At 43.8% G+C, this 21,310-nt stretch overlaps 1 protein-coding gene across 1 annotated transcript; it reads right to left on the minus strand.

Moving 5' to 3' along the window:
* Window positions 1-591: 591 nt before the first annotated feature.
* Window positions 592-19,562, minus strand: LOC115400521 (striatin-4). Its single transcript, XM_030108456.1, has 18 exons — window positions 18,996-19,562; window positions 10,785-10,888; window positions 10,521-10,597; window positions 10,284-10,362; window positions 9,937-10,122; window positions 8,610-8,787; window positions 8,330-8,486; window positions 7,683-7,778; window positions 7,181-7,299; window positions 6,903-7,078; window positions 6,736-6,783; window positions 6,517-6,638; window positions 6,048-6,215; window positions 5,815-5,955; window positions 5,620-5,718; window positions 5,458-5,544; window positions 4,985-5,173; window positions 592-3,952 (listed from the first exon to the last, which is right to left on the minus strand). Exons 1-17 carry the CDS (start codon window positions 19,392-19,394, stop codon window positions 5,004-5,006), a joined length of 2,406 nt encoding a protein of 801 aa, XP_029964316.1. The 5' UTR covers window positions 19,395-19,562; the 3' UTR covers window positions 592-3,952; window positions 4,985-5,003.
* Between the last annotated feature and the right edge of the window lie 1,748 nt (window positions 19,563-21,310).

A 21,310-nucleotide genomic window follows, 5' to 3' on the forward strand; every position in this document is an offset into this window, starting at 1 on the left:
CCCGATAAAGTCAGGTGGTATTTCTGATTTGGACCAACAGGAGTTGGTTGATCTGACCTGTCAGAAGGACATGAAGCACCGATGATCCCAAAAAGGCAATCAAAAACAATCCATTGTGTGAACAAGCTGCAGTTGGCGTCGTCCAGGGTTAATACTATGTGACTAATAAAATCTCATTAGCAAAAATAAGTGTTAATAAACAAAGAAATATTAAATGAAGCAGGAATCTGACTTCCATCAGACATGGCCTGTGGGTCAAGTGTGACCTCGGTTTGTGAATGCGGTGAAACAAAACACACAACTCCCAGTTCACTGTACAAAATTTTCATTTTTTTGTCTTTTCTTCCTTAATGACATACAACAGGGGACCCGTAAACAAAAAAGAGAAAGTCATTTTGATACAAGCTAGAATGCAGTTCAAAAATATATAATAAAACAAAATTAATAAAAAGCAGGTCTCTTATCCCTTGTAGTTAGAGGAAATCGTTTGAATACAGCTTAATATGATGTACAAAATATCACACAGTGATAAATTGCTAATAAAAAAATAAAAACACAAAGAAATGAGAGTCCTTTACCTTGGCCTCTGACTGGTAACTGCCTTTTTTTTCTTCTTTTTTTTCCTTTTAACAATTTTATCTTTTTTTAATGTTTTTTTCAATCACCTTACTTATTTTTTTTTTTTTTACAGCTTTTACATTGCCATTATCGATCACAAGCAAGTCCTATGCCTAGTAAGGAAGAATGATTCACGTATGATACTACAGTATTCTTACATCTTATTAATCGTATTCGTAATCAAAGAAAAGAAATGCAAGAATGAAAACAAGGAAATGATGGACATTTACAGCACATAATGGCAACTCGAGTCATCATTTACAACCTTTATCTCAATTCCTTTCTTCTTCTTTTTTTTTGTTATTTTGATGTGTCTCACTGATTTGTCTACTCACAGAGGGGACACTGTTAGCTCAGAGTAAAAGTATTCACTTCAGATTGTAGAAGAAATACCTGCAAAAAAAAAAACAACAAAAAACCAAAAACAATATTTCTACACCCTGTGTGTCCACTCCTTTTTAACGATGTAGTGCAACATGGGGCCAAATAGTAGTTCCACGCGACAACGCGGCGCTTCGCCCAGCAGCAGTTCGATAAACGTAGTTGCACCCGGTTCTCCTCTTTGACAAAATTCATGTCAAATCAACAGCAGAGTAACGGCTTGTTTAAATCCACGCGCCAGTCCACCATCCTGTGTGAAAATATATTCATATATACGTAGAGAGAGATAAATTAGGAATACTATAGTGTCCCCAGTGATTAGGAAAAGAGTGTTTTACCTCTATGCTACTTTCATCACGTTGACGTGACCGCTAAGTGTGACCCTGTATCTTGCGAGTAACCAGCTGATTTACCACCATCCTCAAGGATGAAGGTTTTTTTCTTTTAAAAAGTCAAGATTTAGGTGAAATGCTAAGAGGCCACTTCTTTAAACTTCAGCCATCATGGGTTTTTTTTGCTTTTTTTCTTGCCTGTATCAAAAAATGTCTTCTCCTCTCTGGATTATGTTCAGTCCAATTGAACCATACCAGATCGGCAAAACAAGGTGCCCAGCTGTGGTGCTCATACTTGAATTGTTCCCAAAGCGTGGCTCTTCGAAGAGAGGAGGCCAGCTTCACATTTGTTTGGCTAATGTGCTACTTGTGCAACTGATGCACATCTTACAAGAAGAGGGAGCCTCGCCTCGACACCGAGGGGAAGGTGAGCTTTTTCTCTAAGCTCCAATAAATAACAACAAACCAGAAACAAGCACCGGCCACAACAAGTGGCGCCATCTTGGAAACAACGATCTGTCGAGCGAGGAAAGACGGAACGCCCTTCAGTCCTGGTGATCCTCACTGTAAAGCATTAACAGCTCTGTACACCCCCACCCCCACCCCCAACATCCAGCCTGAAATAACTGAGGCCCACGTAATTCACATCCCTGGAATGACAAACATCGACAGTGACGGTTAGGCTTCGAAATGTGACGACAGTTCATGAAATGATCTCAGGATTGAAAGTGATTGAAAGACGGTGATTCACTCGACGCAGGTTTGTGACCCAGTGAACGAGAAAACAAGAGCCTCTCGGAACAGACACATTAAAACAGGTCCCTGATTCTGACTCAAGACTGACGAGGTCTGTCAAAGCACCGGGATTTAACTAGTGCGCAAACACACACACACACACACACACACACACACACACCCCCAAAGACACACTTCTGTACAGTTAAAAAAAAATGATAGAAGAAGCACCAAATGACACAAATGGTGGCATTTGTAGAGAACGTACAGCCGAGTCTCACGTGGTTCACAGCAGAGGATTCCAGAGTGTGGGAAGATTCAAACTACATCACACTGAGTCCTGTGACGGTTCAATTTTACTCTTGTAGGGTTAATTTGAAGCTTTTACTTTAAAATTTTGAATCATTAAAAGATCTACATCTGCAGTTTTGCTCCAAAGCATTTTTTTTCTTTACTTATTCAATCAGTCTCCATTACATTTACAATAAATTCACTTCAAACGTGTGTTTTACTAAAACATTTGAGCGATTCCCTCTCCATTTATATCTAATCACAATTTCTTCAGAAAATCAGGGAGACGATGCATTTTGGAGAGAGAACTCCGCAGCAGATCATGCTCCCTGCAGATTTGGCATTTGGCACAAATTTTTTGCAGGATGTGATTTCTAATTCAACCCAAGCAGCTCAGGGTGACTTTTCAGCAGTGGGATTCAAACCGGTGAAGTTCTGGATACATCTTTATTTTTTTTTTACTTTCACTTCTGCTCAAAAAATAAACCTAAACATTCCTGCTAACCCTAAAAATCCCTGGTGAACTGAAGATCAGGAACACACACCACACTTTTAAAACTACTGCTGCACACAGTGAAACACACCACTCTGTATCTGGTTAAAATGGTGAGACAGCAGCAGTCTGAAGAGCTGAATTAAAATTCAAATCATAAACCTGCAGATGGGGATCTGATTGTAGAAATGTGTTCATTCATAGTGTACAACAAAGTCTTACACACACATATACACGCACGCGCGCAGAATCACTGGGACGCTGTAATGCTCCGCACAAAACAATGAGACAAAGTGTCGTGGCGACAAAATTAAAGCTATTTGTTCAACACACACGCACGCACACCGGGTTAAACATTCCCCAACCCCAAATACGAACCGTGCACTCTATCTGGAGTCTTTGGAATGTAATACATTGATTCCCACTGCAGAGGCTGCGCCAGATGTTACGTGTCAACATCGGGAACAGTTACTACTTCAAATCATGCCTACATACTTTTGTTACCACAAGCAATTATCAAAAAAAAAAAACAAGATCTAGAAATGACAAATGGAGGTGCGTTTGTGCAGGGTTGATTCTCTCTGTGAAATGCAAGTTTTGTGCCAGAAGCGCGACAAACACACACACACGCACACGCACACACACACGCACACACACACGCACACACACACGCACACACACACACACGGTGCTTTGTAATAATCATTAGCTGACTCAAAGAAAATATAAAGAGAAAGCATATTGTAGTGTAGAAAAGTGTTACTCCAAACATGATTACTTGAAAACAGAGCAGCCAGGATTTTTAGAGATATAAAAAAGCATTACAAGATGTGATTAGTATTACAAGAAGAAGTCACTGAGGCATCGGAGAACAGTGAGGGGTTGGAGGGAGGCGCAGGGGCGGCGTCCTGTGGCGATGACCCAGCCAGTGGGGTGCAGGACAAGTGTCTGTGGAGGGGGTCTGTTTCTGTGTGTGTGTGTGTGTGTGTGTGTGTGTGTGTGTGTGTGTGTGTGTGTGTGTGTGTGTGTGTGTGTGAGCAGGTAAATACTGTCCACCGCACTCTCCAGTCTCATTTGGCCCAGTTGTGGTGGTCGTCGGACCCTGGAAGAGGACAACAAAGTTAGGAAATAAAGCGTTTGGGAAACCAACTGGTGACTACAGGCTAGTATCAAGGTTGCACTTTGGTGCAGTGGTTTGCCCTTTTGGATAACGTGGGTACAAGTACCCTTCCTGCATGGAGTTAGCGTGTGTGTGGGTTTACTTCTGGGACTGTTCAAACACGTCTGTTTTGTCATCCATTCTTTGTGGTTGCCTCGGACCTCAGCAATACAAACAGTTTTTAGTGCTGTGGCGCAGAAGTTTTCAAACACTCGAGCCTTTCAGTCAGAGTTTTGCAGGTAAACATGAGGCGGTTTCAAGAACATCAAATTTCGCTCCCAGAATGGCTCTATGCAGTTCAAAATGTATGAACGTGGCGTCGTTCTCATGTAGGAATCCTGAGATCCCGGTCACAATTAAAACAGTATTAGTCGCTGGTCGTGTGTGTGTGTTTGTGTGTGCATGACTGTCCAGCTTCCAGCATCCAAGAATGTGGATGAAGCAGGCAATCAAGCCAGACTGCAGAGTAATGTAGTGGATAACACTCTGCCACTGACAGTTTGCCTGAAGTGTGAGTCCAGCTTGGGCTTGGGAGCCTTTCTGTGTTCATTTTGAATGCTCTGTGTGTGTGTGTGTGTGTGTGTGTGTGTGTGTGTGTGTGTGTGTGTGTGTGTGTGTGTGTGTGTGTGTGTGTGTGTGTGTGTGTGTGTGTGTGTGTGTGTGTGTGTGGGCTCTGAGGCTGCTGACTGGTGATTCAAAACTGCCAGTGGGAGTGAATATGAGAGCGTGTGACACACTCTCTCTGGTTTGCCTGTGAGGGACTGGTGGTTCTGCCTTTGCCAACAGACAGCTGGATGGATACAAATCCAGGCCTTCAGGGTTAAAATGATCATCACTCGCACCATAATAAAGGAAACACTCGGTCAGAGCGAGGAACAAAACAACTTGTTGGCTCCTGATGGGCTTTTATTACTGTTCTCAACAGTTCCTTCCCACCCTGAATAAACACGACTTGCTCTTTCTTCGCACTCTCACCAGAATGACGACGCTGGCGTCAGACAAAGATCTTGGCGAGGGCGTCTGCGCCAGCGCTGGCAATGAAGGGCTGGGAGGAGTGGAAGGCCACGTCATGAATGGCCTCATCGTGCTTCTTCCTGTGGGCAGTGATCTCCTGCACGCACGTCCTGTTGTCCAGCATCCATAAGCGCACCGAGCAGTCGTGGCCTGTCAGGGAGGAGCAGGCGCAAACGAAGGCAACGATGTTATGAGAGAGGCAAGAAATGTTTGGATAAAGTGGTTTTACATGAAACCAGAAGTTTATCGTTTGTGTACAAATAACCATCGAGTCATTTCAAGTATTCTAAAACAGATGTTTGTCTGGTTTTAGAAAAATTCAAAATGTTAAGCTACATGTGAGAGTTGTGTCTCAGCCTTATTTTGTATGTAACAAGTAACACTACATTACAGAACGAATTCGCAGAGACTCAGTAAAGCCAGGTGGTACTCACTGCCAGAGATGAGGTAAGTGCCTTTGGGGTCTGTAGTGAGACAGGTGACCGCATCCAAGTGAGCCACCATGGAGTGGACGACTTTACCTGTCCAAGACACACAGAGCAGACTCATGTATGTGTGTTCCCATCAGATGCAGTTAAAACCCCTCCTGCACATACCTGTCTTGTTGTCTAGGAAACGGATGGTGCGATTCTCATGTGCAGTGATGGACACGGGCTCAGACGGGTGACTGACGACACGATTAATCAGCTCGCTGCCTGCAAACCAAGACAAACAGCCCACTGTCAGCCCAGCCGGCTTCCTCCTGCTCATGTAATTATTTATTTTTAACTTCTTTCGCGTCGCGAGCGTACCATCTTTGGTCTGTGTCTCCAGTGCAGTGACACTCTGCTCTGTGTTGAGGTCGTACAGCAGCGTCTCGCCACCGTCGAACGACACCACCACCTGGTTGGGGTCGGTGGGCACAAAGGCCACAGAGGTGGGAGTTCCATGTTCTGGGCATGAGGGGAGACAATCATCAAGCCGTGGTCTTGTGATACGACTGCAAATTGACAGAAAGTTGCTGGAGAGTCAACTGGAAAACTACCTCTCTCCTTATTGAAGACGGACACGCAGGGAGACGAGTTCTGAGGGTCCCAGATGCGAATGGTGCCGTCTGCCGAGCACGAGGCCAGACGATGGTGAGCAGTGGAGTAGGTCAGACCCCAGACGCTGTCCTCATGTCCTGCGAGCACACTGCTCTCGATGCCAGGGTCTGCATGGAGAACAAATGACAAGAAAAAGTGAAGGAAAAAACAAAGAAAAAAAACATTTACATCACGATGGCTGAGTGTTTGCTGATTCCACTTTCTAGTAAGAAGATCAGGGTGTTTTTCAAGAGAAAATAAGTTCCTCTAACAATATAACTTTAGTGTATCTCTAAACTGGCTGCAGGTGAGTTTGTTTTGTCCAGAATACACCCACACTTTCAACAGTGGTCGCTGAAGAAAAGCCCAAGCTTTCTGCAAGTAACTTGAATGAAGGATAAACGAAGCGGCACCCAGAGTGTAACTCACCATAGTTATCATAGGGATCCACGTTCAGGTCCGGCATCTTCCAACACCTCACGGTCCCATCCAGACCTCCACTATAGCAGGAATCTCCATCTTCACCCATCGTCAGGGAAAGAACAGCTCCGCTGCACACAGAGTCATATTTCAGTGGATTTCGGTTTTACTGGACATCAGCGACAGGTGTCTAAATGGAAACAGCTGTTCAGGACTAGCTGTACTCACCTGTGTGCTCTGAATGTATAGATGGGCTCGACATCCAGCGCTGCATTCCTGTGGAGGAGCACAGTCTTTACAATATGCTTCATGTGTGACTGCTGGGAGTATCGTGTTGCAAACCGGCGCCGTTTAACCGAACGTGTGCCTCGTAGAAGACGGTTATGAGTCCTCACTTTTTCGAGTGCATGGCCTTGTTCAGGTTCCAGAGCTTCAGAGTACCATCCTCAGAGGCCGTGAGCAGCACCGCCTGGCTGGGGTGAAACGTCAAAGCGCGGATGGCGTCAAAGTGGCTTCGTAGTGTGAAACGAGGGTTCCACGTCTTCTTGAATTCTTCTCTGTTGTCCTGCATCTGCCACAGAAACGTCAACACGGGGATCTATTAAGAAACCGCTCAGAATGTGGGCTGAACTACAAACGTGCGCGTTGATCTGAGCAAAAAATACGCAATTACATCCATGGAGAGATCGTTGTCATTTGCAACAGTGAGATCAGCCAGTTCACCCAGGTTCATGTCGCCTCCTCCCACAGCATCCATGATGAAAACATCAGAGGAGAAGCCCAGAGCACCACCTGCAGGCGGAGGTGGAAAAGCACACCAGTTACCACCGCCCGCCCAGAGACGTCACGACTCTAAAAATACAGGGTGAGATAACTGCAAAATAGAGTGATGCTTCTCAGATAGCCGTGGCAACAGTCCAGTCATAATATTTTCTTACTCCCACACCATGTACCAGAGGAAATGTTGATGTGTAGGAGCAACTTTACAAGTTCTCCCCCACAGAAGCTTTAAAAACCAGAGGAAAGTGAAACACTGTCTAAGATTCAGAATGTGAGCTACAATCACGCGTATTGGACGGGAGTAAAGATGAAAACAGAATATTTCAGAAATTAAATCTGTCTCTTTTTTTTTTTTTTTTTTTTTAATTGGAGCACATTTATGGGGGGAGTCTTACCTTCCCCGGGGCGAGTCTGTCCTGATACGGAGGGGGGCGGGGTAGGTTTAGGGGGGAAGTCCGACATCATGCCTTGTAACTTGTTCCTGCGGTTTTCTGAACCCGGCAAGAGGAGAGAGACACAAAACATCCATCATGCGGAGAGGCGAAGGAAGGAGGAGGAGGCCAAGAGACGGACAGATGAAAGACAAAACGGAGGTGGAGAAATGCAGAGTTCATTCTTTTAAATACTGTAAAAAAGCACTAATGCAACTTTTTCTGAGAAAAAAAAAGAAGAAAGAACTTCAGAAAGGTATAAACTTAAGAGTGCAGATATGAATCAGAGAATGAAATATGAACACAGAAAAGGAAAAGGCAGCATGCATAATCCCCTCCGAAATGGCTCTGGAGCACAGAGAAAGTCTATCTACAGACAAAGATGACAGCTACACGGCTCTAAAGAATCACAGACTGACAGCTGGTCAAACAGGACAGAGAGACAGGTGGTTGGCAAAAGAGGTTGGTTTTATTGACAAGAAGAGATGCCGAGACACAATGAGAAGTAAAGGATAAAAAGGTGAGTGAGGGGGCAGGAGAAGACAGATACACTGGTGGCAGTGATTCTGGAAAGTGCTGGTGCTGATGATGTTGCTATGGCAACAGCGTACCTAACTCCCGGCCGTCCCCCGAGATCCGGGCCTCTCCCGCCCCCTCCCCATCCTCCCCCGAGCCCAGGAAGTCAAATTCACTGAGGGCGTCCTCCGAGTCGTCTTCGTCCTCCTCGTCCTCGGGGTCCAGGTCCGTGGTCATCGGTTCCGAGCCCATCTGGACGCGAGAGCAGAGAGCGGAACGTGAGAACAGCGGACATCTGCTGGTGCCTCAGTCCCTGATCCAGAGTTGCCACTGGGTTATCTTTTCCCTAACTGTATTTCTGAGCACAGATCGTACCTTTACGCGGGATTTTTTGCTCTTGCGTGGACCGTCGATGCAGTCGGTCGCCATGCCCTGGAAGTCATCTTCCTCGTCGCTGTCGTCTTCATCATCGTCCTCGCAGCCGTGCAGGAAGGGGATCTTGTCCAGCACAGAGCCGCCCACACGTTCCTTAGAGCTTTCTTTTCCTGCGTTCCTACAAACGGACACATAGTTCATGATATGTTCTCGAAGTGAAACGAAGGAAAAACACGATGGAGGACAAAAACATCCATGTGGAGGGAGGTTTGACACAAACGCTGTGCTTCATTCTGCCATGACTCTTAAAGCACCTCTGTGCACGTTCCTTTAAAAACTCCAACACAACCCTATGACATAAATGTAACTTTTATAAAACTACTTCTTAACTTAGATTTCATTTTCATACGGCAAAACATGCAGAAGCATCACTCCTTTAGAAAAAGAGAAAGTTTTACCTCAAATACACTCAAGCATTACATCACACTATAATTAGATTGTTCATTTTTAAAGAGCAAAAAAACAACAACTGGGAGCTTGTTTACATTATGTAACACAGCCAAGGGGTAAAACAATGCATGTTCGGTCCACATGTGGAACAATTCTTTCCAAATTACAGATAAATCCAAATGCCAACATTTCTCTCTTGTTCTTATTGCTGTAATCTCAGCCGCATCAGAAAGTGCTTTCTAACCTTGGTTTGGGGTTTTTAAGCCACTTACAAAACTCTAACATGAAAAATACTGCATTTCTGAAGGACCTTTCATCATCACTCTTATAAAATGATCTTATATTAAATACAGCCTGGTTACAGGATTGGATGTGGACCAGTTGAAACCTGAGACGGCTTGTTGTAAGAAGCTTTTGTCATGAGGTTTATGGATCAGCACACCGCAATATTTCATCATCCTGTCTGTGATAATCAGATTATGGCATGGTGTGTTAATCGGAGCTTGTTTACACAGGGTGGGACACGGCTAAATGTCAGGGATGTCAATATCTGACAAACAGACGTTTCGCATGTGCCAACAATGGAAAGTTCATCGTCCACATAATTGTATTCAATCAGTAAAACATGCAGACATTTACATATTATTACATATATACTGAAATACAAACCTGTTTTTGTTTCATTTGGCATTGTTTTAACTAATTAGCTGCTCAAAACATTTTACTATGCTGTATGTTATGAAGAAAGAAAAGTCAAAACAATTACATTTTCCCTGATCTTCTTTTTTTTTTCTATGCATCTGGATATGCTAGCTATTCATTGTTCCATCCCCATGCAGCTTTTCTGCGTGCAGCGAGTGTCTGCTTCCTCGCTCACCTTTTAATTTGTTCCTCTATTTGTCGGACGAGCAGAGACTCTCCTCCTGCCCGCGGCTCGGGCTCTGGACAGCTTTCGCTGGGCGGCGGGCCGTTGGCCTCGGGGCTGCTCCGCCCCAGCAGAGAGCGCACGCGCTTAGAGCGCATGTCCAAGATGGTGTCTGTGTAACCCACCTCCTCAAGGTATCTACGTTCACAGAGAAAAGAACAAACACACACACACACACACACACACACACACACACACACCATCACTTATGTAATTTCAACCCACTCGTCTAGATCACAAGTGTACCAACAATAACAGACATTAGTACGGCGCTGAGATAAAGGGGTCAGAGGCCTTACTTGCGTAGTAGCTGACGTCCCTCCTTCCAGGACATCTGATTGGCTGGTTCAGAGTCTGACTCAGCCGGCCCATTGGGAACTACAGAAAATAGATTGTTCAATCATGGTGCAACAACGAGGCATGGGAAGAAAAGCAGAAACTGAGCTGAAAGTGCAATAAAGGATGCACGCAACAACGACAGCTGAGCTCGGCGCACTGTTTCCAAACGGCGGAGTGGAGTTTAGAGTCAAACGTACGTTGCTCGGCCTCCGTCTCTGGCTTCTTGTCACCCTGGCTCGGGTCATTTCCCGTCTTCAGCTTCTGGTGCTTCGCTCTGCAACCCCACAAAGGCCCACATGAGGGCAACGTTATGAGCAAAGGCAGCTAAATCTTTTACAAGCAAGTCACTAAGCCTGAAGCATGCAAATGACTGGGACCGGCTGAACGAGGAGCAGGCATCGAGAGAGAGAGAGAGAGAGAGAGAGAGAGAGAGAGAGGGGCTTTCCGAGCCGGCGTCATACCTCTCCTGTTTGAGGGCGTACTCCAGCATTTTGATCCGCCTCACCAGGTCTTGTTTCATGTTCTCCTGCCCTTTCCTCTCGCCCTGCAGGAACGCCACCTGGGCCTGAAACACACACATACACAGGATGTCAATGAGCAAACAATGTACCTTCTGAGCGGGACAGAAACGTCACAAGCTCTCACACAGGCAAACATGAACATCCAAAACAAAATTCTGCCTGACACGACTGCTGTAACGGAAGCGAAGTTGATTGCAAAAAATGCAGCAAGCTCAATTAAGCAAAGAAAGGAGAGGGTTTGATATCCTAACATGACAAGCATAACAAAGCTGACTTCTGAAAACCCCGGGGAGTAAGTAGAGGGTTGGGGAAGAGGGCTCTTATTTTTAACTTTTTCTAACCAAGGCCACAGTCTGCATCTGCAGGAGAGGGAAAAAAAGACACGGCCCGGCCAGATTCAAACGCTCTTTTAAGACACATCCTTCCTTCATGTGCTTCCTCCCTGGTTTCCCGGCTGTTTCCTTCCTCCTCGCTGATTAAATTCTTACCTTGAGGAAAGTGATGCTCGCTGACTGTTCTTGCCATTTGTCAGAGAAAAGAGAGTAGAAAGGCACATGGCAACACTGCCAAACTCTCAGTGATCATAATACAAAAGTATCGGAGGGAACAAGTGCAGCAGGTACAGGAAAGAGCAGTAATGATTTGAAAAAGATCATTCCTGAATGGTGTGCACAAGGTGACAGTGTGTATAAAGAAAACAACCGGAAAACTTCCAGGAAAAAAAAAAAAAAAACACATTTGATGAAAGAAATGTTGCATTGCACAATCAAGCAGATGGACATTAATTAGATTACCATAACTTAAGTATCGAACAAGTTCAATATAAGAAAAACTCCGGTTGAATGCCAGGTCATCCATGAATACACTAATTGATTGTCATAAGATAGGAATTTATTCCATTTGTGTGTTGAAAACTGTAGCTTTATCCGGCACGCTCCGATAATGCTATCAAAAGCCGTTAAGTACTGAGCTTAGAGTTCATCTTAGTTCTGAGTTTCAGCACTGAAGTCCTTTGAACCCGGTTTTCTGATTCAGTTGAGAAGTGGTACACCTTTAAAAACTAGCAAATCATTGCACCTTCTACCACAGTCTTGGCTCATTTCTACAACAGGATAACAGAGAAAACAGGATCCGAACCTGTGTGTCCCACACAGTCAGGACGATACTCCACCAGGTCTGACTATAAACGATGACCGTTTATTTGGCGGCTCTCTTATCTATATTTATCATGGCTGATTTATGATAAAACTTTAAAAAGGCCCCAGTGGAAACAACGGTGACTTCTGGAGTGAGGTAAAGCGGTCTAATCCATTAAGCTTTAAATTCAGGTGATTGTAAAACAATGGCTTTCTCTTCCTTTCTCTCCCTCTTTGTGCCCAGTGGTGCTGAAGCATTATTATTACATCTTGTTTCACAGCCCATTTCTCCTCTGTACGCCCGGCCTGAGCTCCCACACGCACACCAAGCTCTGGAAAACTAGAACAGTCTAAAAACGCCATCTCATGGGGCAGATTCTTGGTCTGTTTGAGAGGGAAGTCGATCTCAGAGGAAGGTGCGCACGCACACACGCGCGCGCGGACACACACAAAAGACACGCAGACTGTCATGTAACCAGCGAGAAGGGCTAGAGGAACATGGGATTATCTGCCAAGCAAACCTTACCGCTGCTGAGTAATCCTGATTAATGCAATGTGATTTCATATGCTTATCTGGGAGTTTTTGGAGAGGACTGTCACAACTAGCGTGTTACTCTGCAGGCCAGATCTCAGAGATTCTCAAAAATAAAGACGGCTGTGTGGTTTATACTCGGCCTGATCCTGAAGAACCAGGTCAGCTCTCGACAATTACCTAAGGTCTTTTATATAAAGCAGAGTAAATGTGTTCCTTCAAAATATCAGGAAGACTGGTGAAACACAAAAACTGCTTAGCCATGCATGAACTGTTATGTAATACTGTATCATTTGCTGTGGTTGCGTGGTTTACTGAAGCAGCCAACACAGGATTAGCTGCAAGCAGATAGTCATCGGAGGATTTGCAATAAGAAACAAAGGAGCGATTGTGCTTCTGTTGTGTTTTCTAATAAGGGTCTATTTGTAGTTTTCACACAAGCCAAAGTTGTTGTCCCAGCGTGACATAATCTGACATAAAGCATAATAAAACACGAGCGAGCTCAGCTGCTGTGATAACTGGGCAGCGTCGCGGTGTGGGAGGTTTACATATCAGAGGACAGCTCGCACATTGTGCACTGGGTACTAAAAATGGCTGAACGCAGATGGAAGACCACTCGAGAGTGGAGAAATGCGTCCCAGCTGGCCTTGATATTACATCTTCAAACCTCAACACAGAGAGGCTTTCTCGAAATAAAATGAGATTTTCAAGCTTAACTGTACGTGCAGTGTCATGACAGTCACAACTCTTGCATGACATCCGTGTAAAGCACAGGTAATCACATTAGCGCAACTGAAATTGTTTTTACAGTCACGCTAACACGCCCAGATACTGCATCAAAGTTGATCTACTCTGATATATTTCAGAAGATTTAGACGAGATTGGGACGCAATGTTTTCTGTAAATTCACTAGAGGTCAGTGCCGAATCCCAATCCAGACGTTCGACATGTAAAAAGGGAAAAAGGAACTGGAAATATCCTAAAACTGATACGTTGAAGGAGTGTGCATCCCCAGCTATCATCATGGAGGCAGCATCATTTTAACTTACATATGTAACAAAAACAATAATGCAATGATTTTTTTTTTTTTTTAATTCTATGAAAACCTTTAAAAAAAAATGCTGCATGGCGGTGCAGTGGATAGCTTATCTGCCTCAAAGCAAGAGGAGACCCTGTTTGATTCTCGAGATGTTCATGAGGATTAATTCATCCGACAAACCGACTGGCCTGAAAAAGCAGATTTCTCAGACAAAACATTCAGGTTCAAAATATTGCAGTGACTTCCTCAACTCTTTACCTCCAACAAAGTGAGGCAGACACAGGCTTTGTTTAATCTTTGGATCACGCCGTCTCTGGGCAAATAACACCAGCACTGCCAGAAGCAGCAGCTGTCCTTTCATGCAGGTTAATATCTAAATGCTTAAAATAAGTGGTGATATGCCATTTTTTCTGAAACATAGTATAAAAAATGCTTTATTTCAATTCTGTGACAAAAGTAGTGATGTAACTGCAGTTTACTGGAGCACTGCCATGTGGAGGGTGCTGCTGTGTGACCCTAACTAGTGGTGGGCGGCTGCATGATAGTTCAGCAATGACTTATGCAAAAAAAAAAAAAAAAAAAAAAAAAAAACACTAATTGTTTAATAGACTAAAATTTGTGGAGCCGACTGGAAAGGGGCGCACATTTAATTGCTCAGCCTACTAACTGCACTCATCCCTGTTAGATTACAGGATTTGGAGTGTGTGGTTTTCACCAAAAAACAAAAAATTTAGGTTGATGGGTGAGAGAGAGAGTGTCTCTGTGTCCATGCAACTGCAACTGTCCTTTGAATAATGTCATCTGTAATCACCTCAATCCCCGCCGCAACCTTCCGCTGAATGTTTTTTTATATCTCAAGTTGGGGAAAAAAAATCTGTTACTAAATGATTTAAATCAGTGAAATCATTTCATTCATTTCACAACCTTTATTTCCACGTGTTTGTCCTCCGACTCATACACACACGAGCTCCAACCTGCCCTGACACACACACACACACGCGCGCGCATCCGTCTCCCACCCCCTTCTACACCGTCTCATATTGTACTCAGACAGGTTCCTACTAGTGCTCAGAACGGAAAAAAATCCCTGACAGTGCAAAGCTGCCCACAGACAGGGCAGCGGGTGTACACAAACACACACACACCCAAATATTCCAGAGTCAACAAATGCAGATTGTAAAGACAGCCTTTTCCTGATACGTACAGGGGAACCAAAACAGACGGATTAGGATGTCAAAGAGCTTATTGCTGGATGCCATCTATGACTTACCGACTCGTTCTTTAGCTCTGACCGTATTTTGCCTACTCTAGCATTTCTCTCTGAAACGGCAGTGTTCAGTATGATATTGAAATGAGATTTAAAAAAAGAACAAAGAGTATCAAGTTGGTAAAAACAAGCTGTAAAGCATCTGAAAACAAAAAATGATGATTTCAAAAACAAATCCCACTTCTTTTTTTATATATAGGCTATGAAATGAGGAGAGGCCTCATTCGTACGGTTTTTAGCGTTCGCCAGTCTCTTGTTTTTCTGTCCCTGCTTTAGCCTGGGACATGCTTGTTTTTGCTCATGCATGGGATCCGGGCCAGCAAACATGAGACAAGGCAGCCCATTCATCAGCTGTTGAAGGTGTTTTTGTCAAGAGAGACAGACACTCAAAATCAGCACGAAAAGTTGTTGAGACAATTGCAATAGTATCGGAACAGCAGTTCAAAATGAATCATTATCTTTTAAATGAAAGCAAAATCAGTCCCAAGTCAATGAGCCTTGTCTGATAATTAACAAGGGAGATTTTTTTTGTTGATATTATGTTGGCAAAACCACAAGCTGTGCCTTTTCATCTTTCTTTCCTGAGGATGGGTTTTCCTCCAAGTGGCCTAATGTTGCTAACCTTTCCAGAGTTTGCTCGGACACGGAGAGTGGACAGATTCCTCCTGTTCTGTCAGTCCATCTCCAACATCTGGAGAACAAGGTCAATGACAGATTTCCTCCTGAACCAGCCACCCTCCATCTTTTCATCCCTACATCCCCATGAGAGACTCCGTGGTCAAACAAGTAGAGCGACGAACTTTTCTGGGACATTTCTGTTGTGATGGGAGTGTGATGGAGGGGAGCACTGACGGCACCAGCGCAGCAGGAGAGAAACCTCATAAAACGTTGGGCTTCCTGCCCAGGTTTGACTTAAAGCTACTCAACAAGAAAATGTTGCATCTCATGAGTGTCTTTAAATAAATTAATTAATTAAATAACTAGATTTTGTTGGGGAAGCTTGACAAGAGAAATGCATGCAGTCTACATCTCATTTATCACAGGAGGGGAAACGTGTGTGCGCTGGACCATGTCGGGTAATTATACAATACACGTGGACGTCATGTGTGTGTCATGGCTGCAAGCATAGAGCTTTTAATTAGAGATGTGTACCCAAGGGCCCCGAGGCCCACAATCAACCGGAAGTGATGTCAACTGGGTCACCAGTAATCTATTCTACGCCAACTACTGACACTGTTAATGAAATTAAATAGCGGTAGAACATTGTGGGTAGAGGCCTGCCCTTTTCTCTGTAATATAATTTGAGTAGTGACTCAGTTCGATATCGAAGGCGCAGTCAATCGGTCTGTTAAAGTATAATGAAGATAAGACGTTACAACAGACTTGCTCAGACACAGTCAGGAAGAGCTGCGTATACTAAAGCAGAATGTCGCTCTTTTTCTGTCCCTGACCAGCACGGAATGAGAAATGGTTTAGAAAATCAGTTAAGTGGAAATTTATGTACGTAGCTCATATTTTGAGAAATGGTTTACTCACCTGCAGTGCTAAGACACTACAATTTGAATCACCAATTTCGAACAGACCTGACAGATGTGGGAAGATTATCTGATTATAAACATGCAATATTTCATTTATGAACCCTTTATAAGGCTTACTATGTCAACAACGACATAAGTTAAAAGGAAGTGGATAAACAACATTGTGTGACACATTTATCCAATCAAATCTGTTGGAAAGCTGTGAAACTAATAAAAATCGCAAATTTGATGATTAAATCATTTTAAATTCAAAACTACTAAATAGTTTTAACATCATGTTGTGGCACTGCCCCACAATAATTTATGTATCCTAAATGTTTAGAACAATATACTGGCTTGGACTGTGCGATTGTCATTATCTTACTGTTGTTACTTTGGAATAAATGTGTACATTACCAAATACAGTCCCCTTCCCACAAAACAGCCAATAAGACATAAACTCATATTGTGCAGAACTGAGTAGACCTCATGGCTCCGCTCTCAACAGTGGCTGCCCTCTCGGCATCGATTGCCCACCCCTGCACTAAAGCTTGATTTGATAGAAGACGGTGGAAAAAGCCTCTCATGCCGCCACTGAAGGACAGAGGCATTAACCCAGAGCCACCTGTCCTCTGAGCTGCTGTCCCATGTCCGAGGCGGGACGCCCCACCTGGCCCAGAGCGGGGAGGGCCCTCATTCCTGGCCTGTCAGTGGAGACGCAACACCACAGGTGGCCATTCACACCAACAACAAACCCAGAGGGGCGGAACATGTGCTACAGTTTCACAGAGCCACACAAAGACATCAACGTTGTGACACAAAGTCACACTGCTGCAATACGATACTGTTAATTTCCTGTTGGTGATGGTTTGAGCACTCTCCAAAATATATTCTCTTACATGTACCTAATTTAGGACTAGTACACAAAGTCCACAAAAAGTCATGTTCGCACACTATGTAAGCAAACTGCATGGATTTATGAACTGTGCAGCTTTAACTGCACAGAATACAACCAGAGGGCACGATCACTGGCATGCTGAGAGCTCTGCCAGCATGCTGGCAATAAAAGCCAGGAGCCTGTGGCCTGTGGGTGTTAAAATGTAAGCTAGGTCAACTCCTCAGCCTGGCACTCCAGTGATTCTGTCTTTCAGCACAGGACAGGGTGCTAATTGTACCCGTGAAACCACACCATGTGCAGCAAATACACGCATATTACCGAAGTTCCATACCAAGCGCTAATGGCATGTCGAACATGCGACAGTCTGCTTCTGACCTCCATCCCCGATTCAACCCATGACTATCAACACAGCAAGTAGAGTCACTTTGTTATTGCTCATCCATATTTTATCAATCTCCTATTTATAACTACATACATTTGAGTTGGGGGCAAAGTGAGAGCGTGAGTGACAGAAGGGGGGCACGGATATGTTTTTACTGCTGGTTTACAGAGTTCATGAACTACAGAGACAGAGTTCATCTAAATCACAAGCAAACTGTGGTGATAGGAGGAAATCCAAATATGGGTTTGGGAATGAAAATATGATCTACTTGAGATGTGGAACAACATGTCATGTCCGTGGGTGAATGTTTTTCTAACCTTTCCAATCCTGGAACAATCCGACCACTATCTCCCATCAGCTCAGTTCTTTTTTAGAAACAATACTCATCAAACTACATTTCACATATACTTCGTTTCAAGTAAGAATGCTCCACATGCCTTTTGATGGCTACTTTTGTCAAACACAGTGACTTTAAAAGGAAGGCACAGCTGTGCAACACTGATATCATCTTTTTAACAACAGCAGAACAACCACAGATCACTGGATAGGTTCCTGTGGGACACGAAGAACCAGATATCTCAACAAACTGTTTGCACAGGAAAGCCATAACAGAGCCTATCTTCAACAGACTGGTGTCCTCGGGTGTCCTTGATGAGTACCTGTACAAACACAGCTGCTTTTCAAAAAATTGGGATACTTTGGTAAAGTTAATCCCCCTATTGTTAAACCTCCACTTAAACTCACATAAATTCATTTTTCTTTTTTCCCCCTCAAAATTTCAGTTATGAGCTCAATAATACAGGGTATTAAAAACAATATACAAAAGTGTATATTTTGTGTGTTTTTTTTATCTTAGAACAAAGCTTAAGTTTCTATGTTATGAATGTATAAATAAGTGATATGTCCTCAATTTTGGAGATGCACGGGGTCAGAGTAGTCACACAGTTTATTTGCCTTTTTCTTACATTAGTTGGCGGACAGACCCGGCGGTTAGATTAGTTTGGCTGCTGTTGTAATCTGATGAGTCTGATTTGGTGGTCTATAAATCAGTGTGAATGACATGCATCTGATCTGATGGGGATTAGAAGGACATGGAGTATTCTCTAAAATAGAAAAGACGATACCGTATGAGGGTTTTTTTTCCTTTGGAAGAATGTCTAATGTTCAGCACCTATAAGTCACCCAGTAGTGTATTGTGACTTGTGTGTACATGATAAAGCGTCCCGGTGTGATGTTAGCCAATTAGCATTTTGTCGCCCTGGAAGTGGCCGACTAACCGGGATTGAACACCCTGACAAAGCCACACTCCGGGAGCTCCTCCAGCAGCCTTCCCCAGCCCTTATCCGCCGTCGCTGCAGGTTAAACGGTGAATACATTTACCCTGAGTTCGTCTCTCTCTGCCTCCCAGCGGTATTTCTCGGCCTGGAAGCGTCCCCACTCGTACTGGATGAAGTGCAGGATCCCGGGAAGCGTCATACCCGAGTCCCCGTCCTGCTGCAGCTCCCGCGGCTGCAGCGGTCCGGGGACGGCCCCGACTCCTGGTCCTCCGGGTCCTGCTCCTCCCGCTAGTACTACTCCTCCTCCGCCTCCTCCTCCTCCACCACCTCCTCCACCTCCTCCGCCTCCTCCTCCTACCGCCGCCGCTGCCATCGCCCCGGTCGCCGCGGCTGATGTCGCCTGGCCCGGTGCTGCTTTGGGCCCGTTTGGGTTGCGCCCCGCTCCGCAGCTGCCGCCTCCGGAGTTCGGGTTTGGTCCTCCGCCGGGTCTGTCCGCCTCCATTTTACCCGTTTAGCCTTTCGCCAGATTAAGGAGGTGGAAACAGGCCGAGTGGGCTCACAGAAATCAGGGAAAACAGCCAACCCCGTACCCTTTTCCAGCCCAGGAGCGCTCCACTACAGACTACCCTCCTTTCTTCCTTCTCACACGCACGGAGCAGAATTACTATTCAGTGGGTAAAATACTACACTTCCGCTGCTTCCCCTCCACCGTAAAACCACAGCTCGCCACATCTGCAACGCCGCGGCCGGCTGAGCCACGAAACACAAAAAAATCCTTACTTTTACAACAGAATAATAACTGCATATGGAGATATTAAATGTGCTTTACTGGGGGAAAACTGTTAACGTTCCATCCACGACTTTTGTTGTTTTACATCCGGGATTTGTTTCCTCCTTCTGGTGTTTGCTGGGAAAGTCGGGAGAGGATGACAAATAAAGAGCCCCGTTTTATGTAATGCACAGCCCGTACACCGCCAGGGGAGGGCACTTCCTGCCATATTGTGAGCCGGGATGAGTTTTGAGGATCGTCAAGTCAGCTTTAAACATCCATCACTTCTCTTCCCTTTATAACACATTTTAACCCACAATGAAATACCACCATATCTGAAATGCAGGGTAAAGTCTCTTAAATCTGAAAAATCTTGGAAACAATTGTTTCAGAAACAAATCTGGTCACTTCTGGGCTGCATGGTGGAGCAGTTGCTAGTGCTCTCGCCTCACAGTGAGAATGTCATAGGTCTAAATACTAACCAGACCTTTCTGTGTGGAGATTGCATGTATGAGCTCCCCACAACCATGCACTGGATTTAGGCTTCTAGAATGTGGATTTTATTACCTCTTCTTCTCAGTCTTTAGGTTTCATCTCTTAGAAGAAACACTCCATCCCCCTTTCCTATCCACTGTTAAATTTCTACCCAGATGTCCTCTTTCATGGCGACTATCCCATTTAGAACATTTTAGATCCTATCTGACTGACTGAAAGGGTAAGCACCCGTGTTGGGCAAGTTATTTTCAAAAAGTAATTAGTTATAGTTGCTTCTTCAAAAAAGTAGCAAGAGTTAGTAACTGAGTAAGAATATTTTAAAAATGACTAATTACTAAGCAAAGTAACTATTCCATTATTGGGAAAAAAATGTGTTGAAATATGTCAAATAATTTGGGTTCCCTTTTTGTGAAATTTTAAGATGCTTATTCAATTGTTAATTATAAAAGTGAATATACGTATGATTAATAAAATAAATGGACACTTGAAAGAATAAATTACAAACAGAAAATGTTACATTAATCTAAACTATTCATATTTTGGCATGTGATAATATGAGACTAGACAACAATCAAATTTGATTCGTAACTAAAGAAAAACTTTAATTTGGAAAAGAATAATAAAACACAACAGATGTAAGTCAATAGATGTCTGTATTTCCATTTAAAAGCTGCCTCTCTATGGCTGTATCTCTGTCATGTCGTGTGACACACTATGTGCCATACTCCTACTTTTTATATGATGACATAATTTAGAAATTTCCCGACTGACTGTTTTGAATTATGTCTTCATCTAATGTCACCTGCAGTTATGCAAATTAGATGATGATGTCATTTAGAACTTTCCTGACTGAGAAGTTGGAAACAATGTATCGATTTTAAAGCAACATTGTTTTTTTTGTAACAGAATCAAGTGCACCATATTATATTTAATTATCAAGCATTTATTGTAAATAATTTCCTTATTTCACAATGTGCACTTTCATTTAAGTTATTATGACATTGTAATGTGCATAACTGAATTCACCATTCAATTCGGCTTTGTTTATATAGTACAACACATTATTTTCTAAGTACTTTTACGGAAACCCAACACGTTCCACATGAGCAAGCATAAGCAACTGTAGAAATGAAAAACTATTTTAGAAGGAAAAA

This window comes from Salarias fasciatus, chromosome 14, assembly GCF_902148845.1.
Source record: "Salarias fasciatus chromosome 14, fSalaFa1.1, whole genome shotgun sequence".
Taxonomy (NCBI): domain Eukaryota; kingdom Metazoa; phylum Chordata; class Actinopteri; order Blenniiformes; family Blenniidae; genus Salarias; species Salarias fasciatus.

Excerpts from the sequence above, each read along its gene's own strand:
- LOC115400521 (XM_030108456.1), bottom strand. The coding sequence starts at position 19,394 with ATGGAGGCGGACAGACCCGGCGGAGGACCAAACCCGAACTCCGGAGGC. Across the intron at positions 6,784-6,902 it reads AAGGCCATGCACTCGAAAAA|GAATGCAGCGCTGGATGTCG; the intron begins GTGAGGACTCAT and ends GCTCCTCCACAG. Across the intron at positions 5,174-5,457 it reads CACTTACCTCATCTCTGGCA|GCCACGACTGCTCGGTGCGC; the intron begins GTGAGTACCACC and ends CCTCCCTGACAG.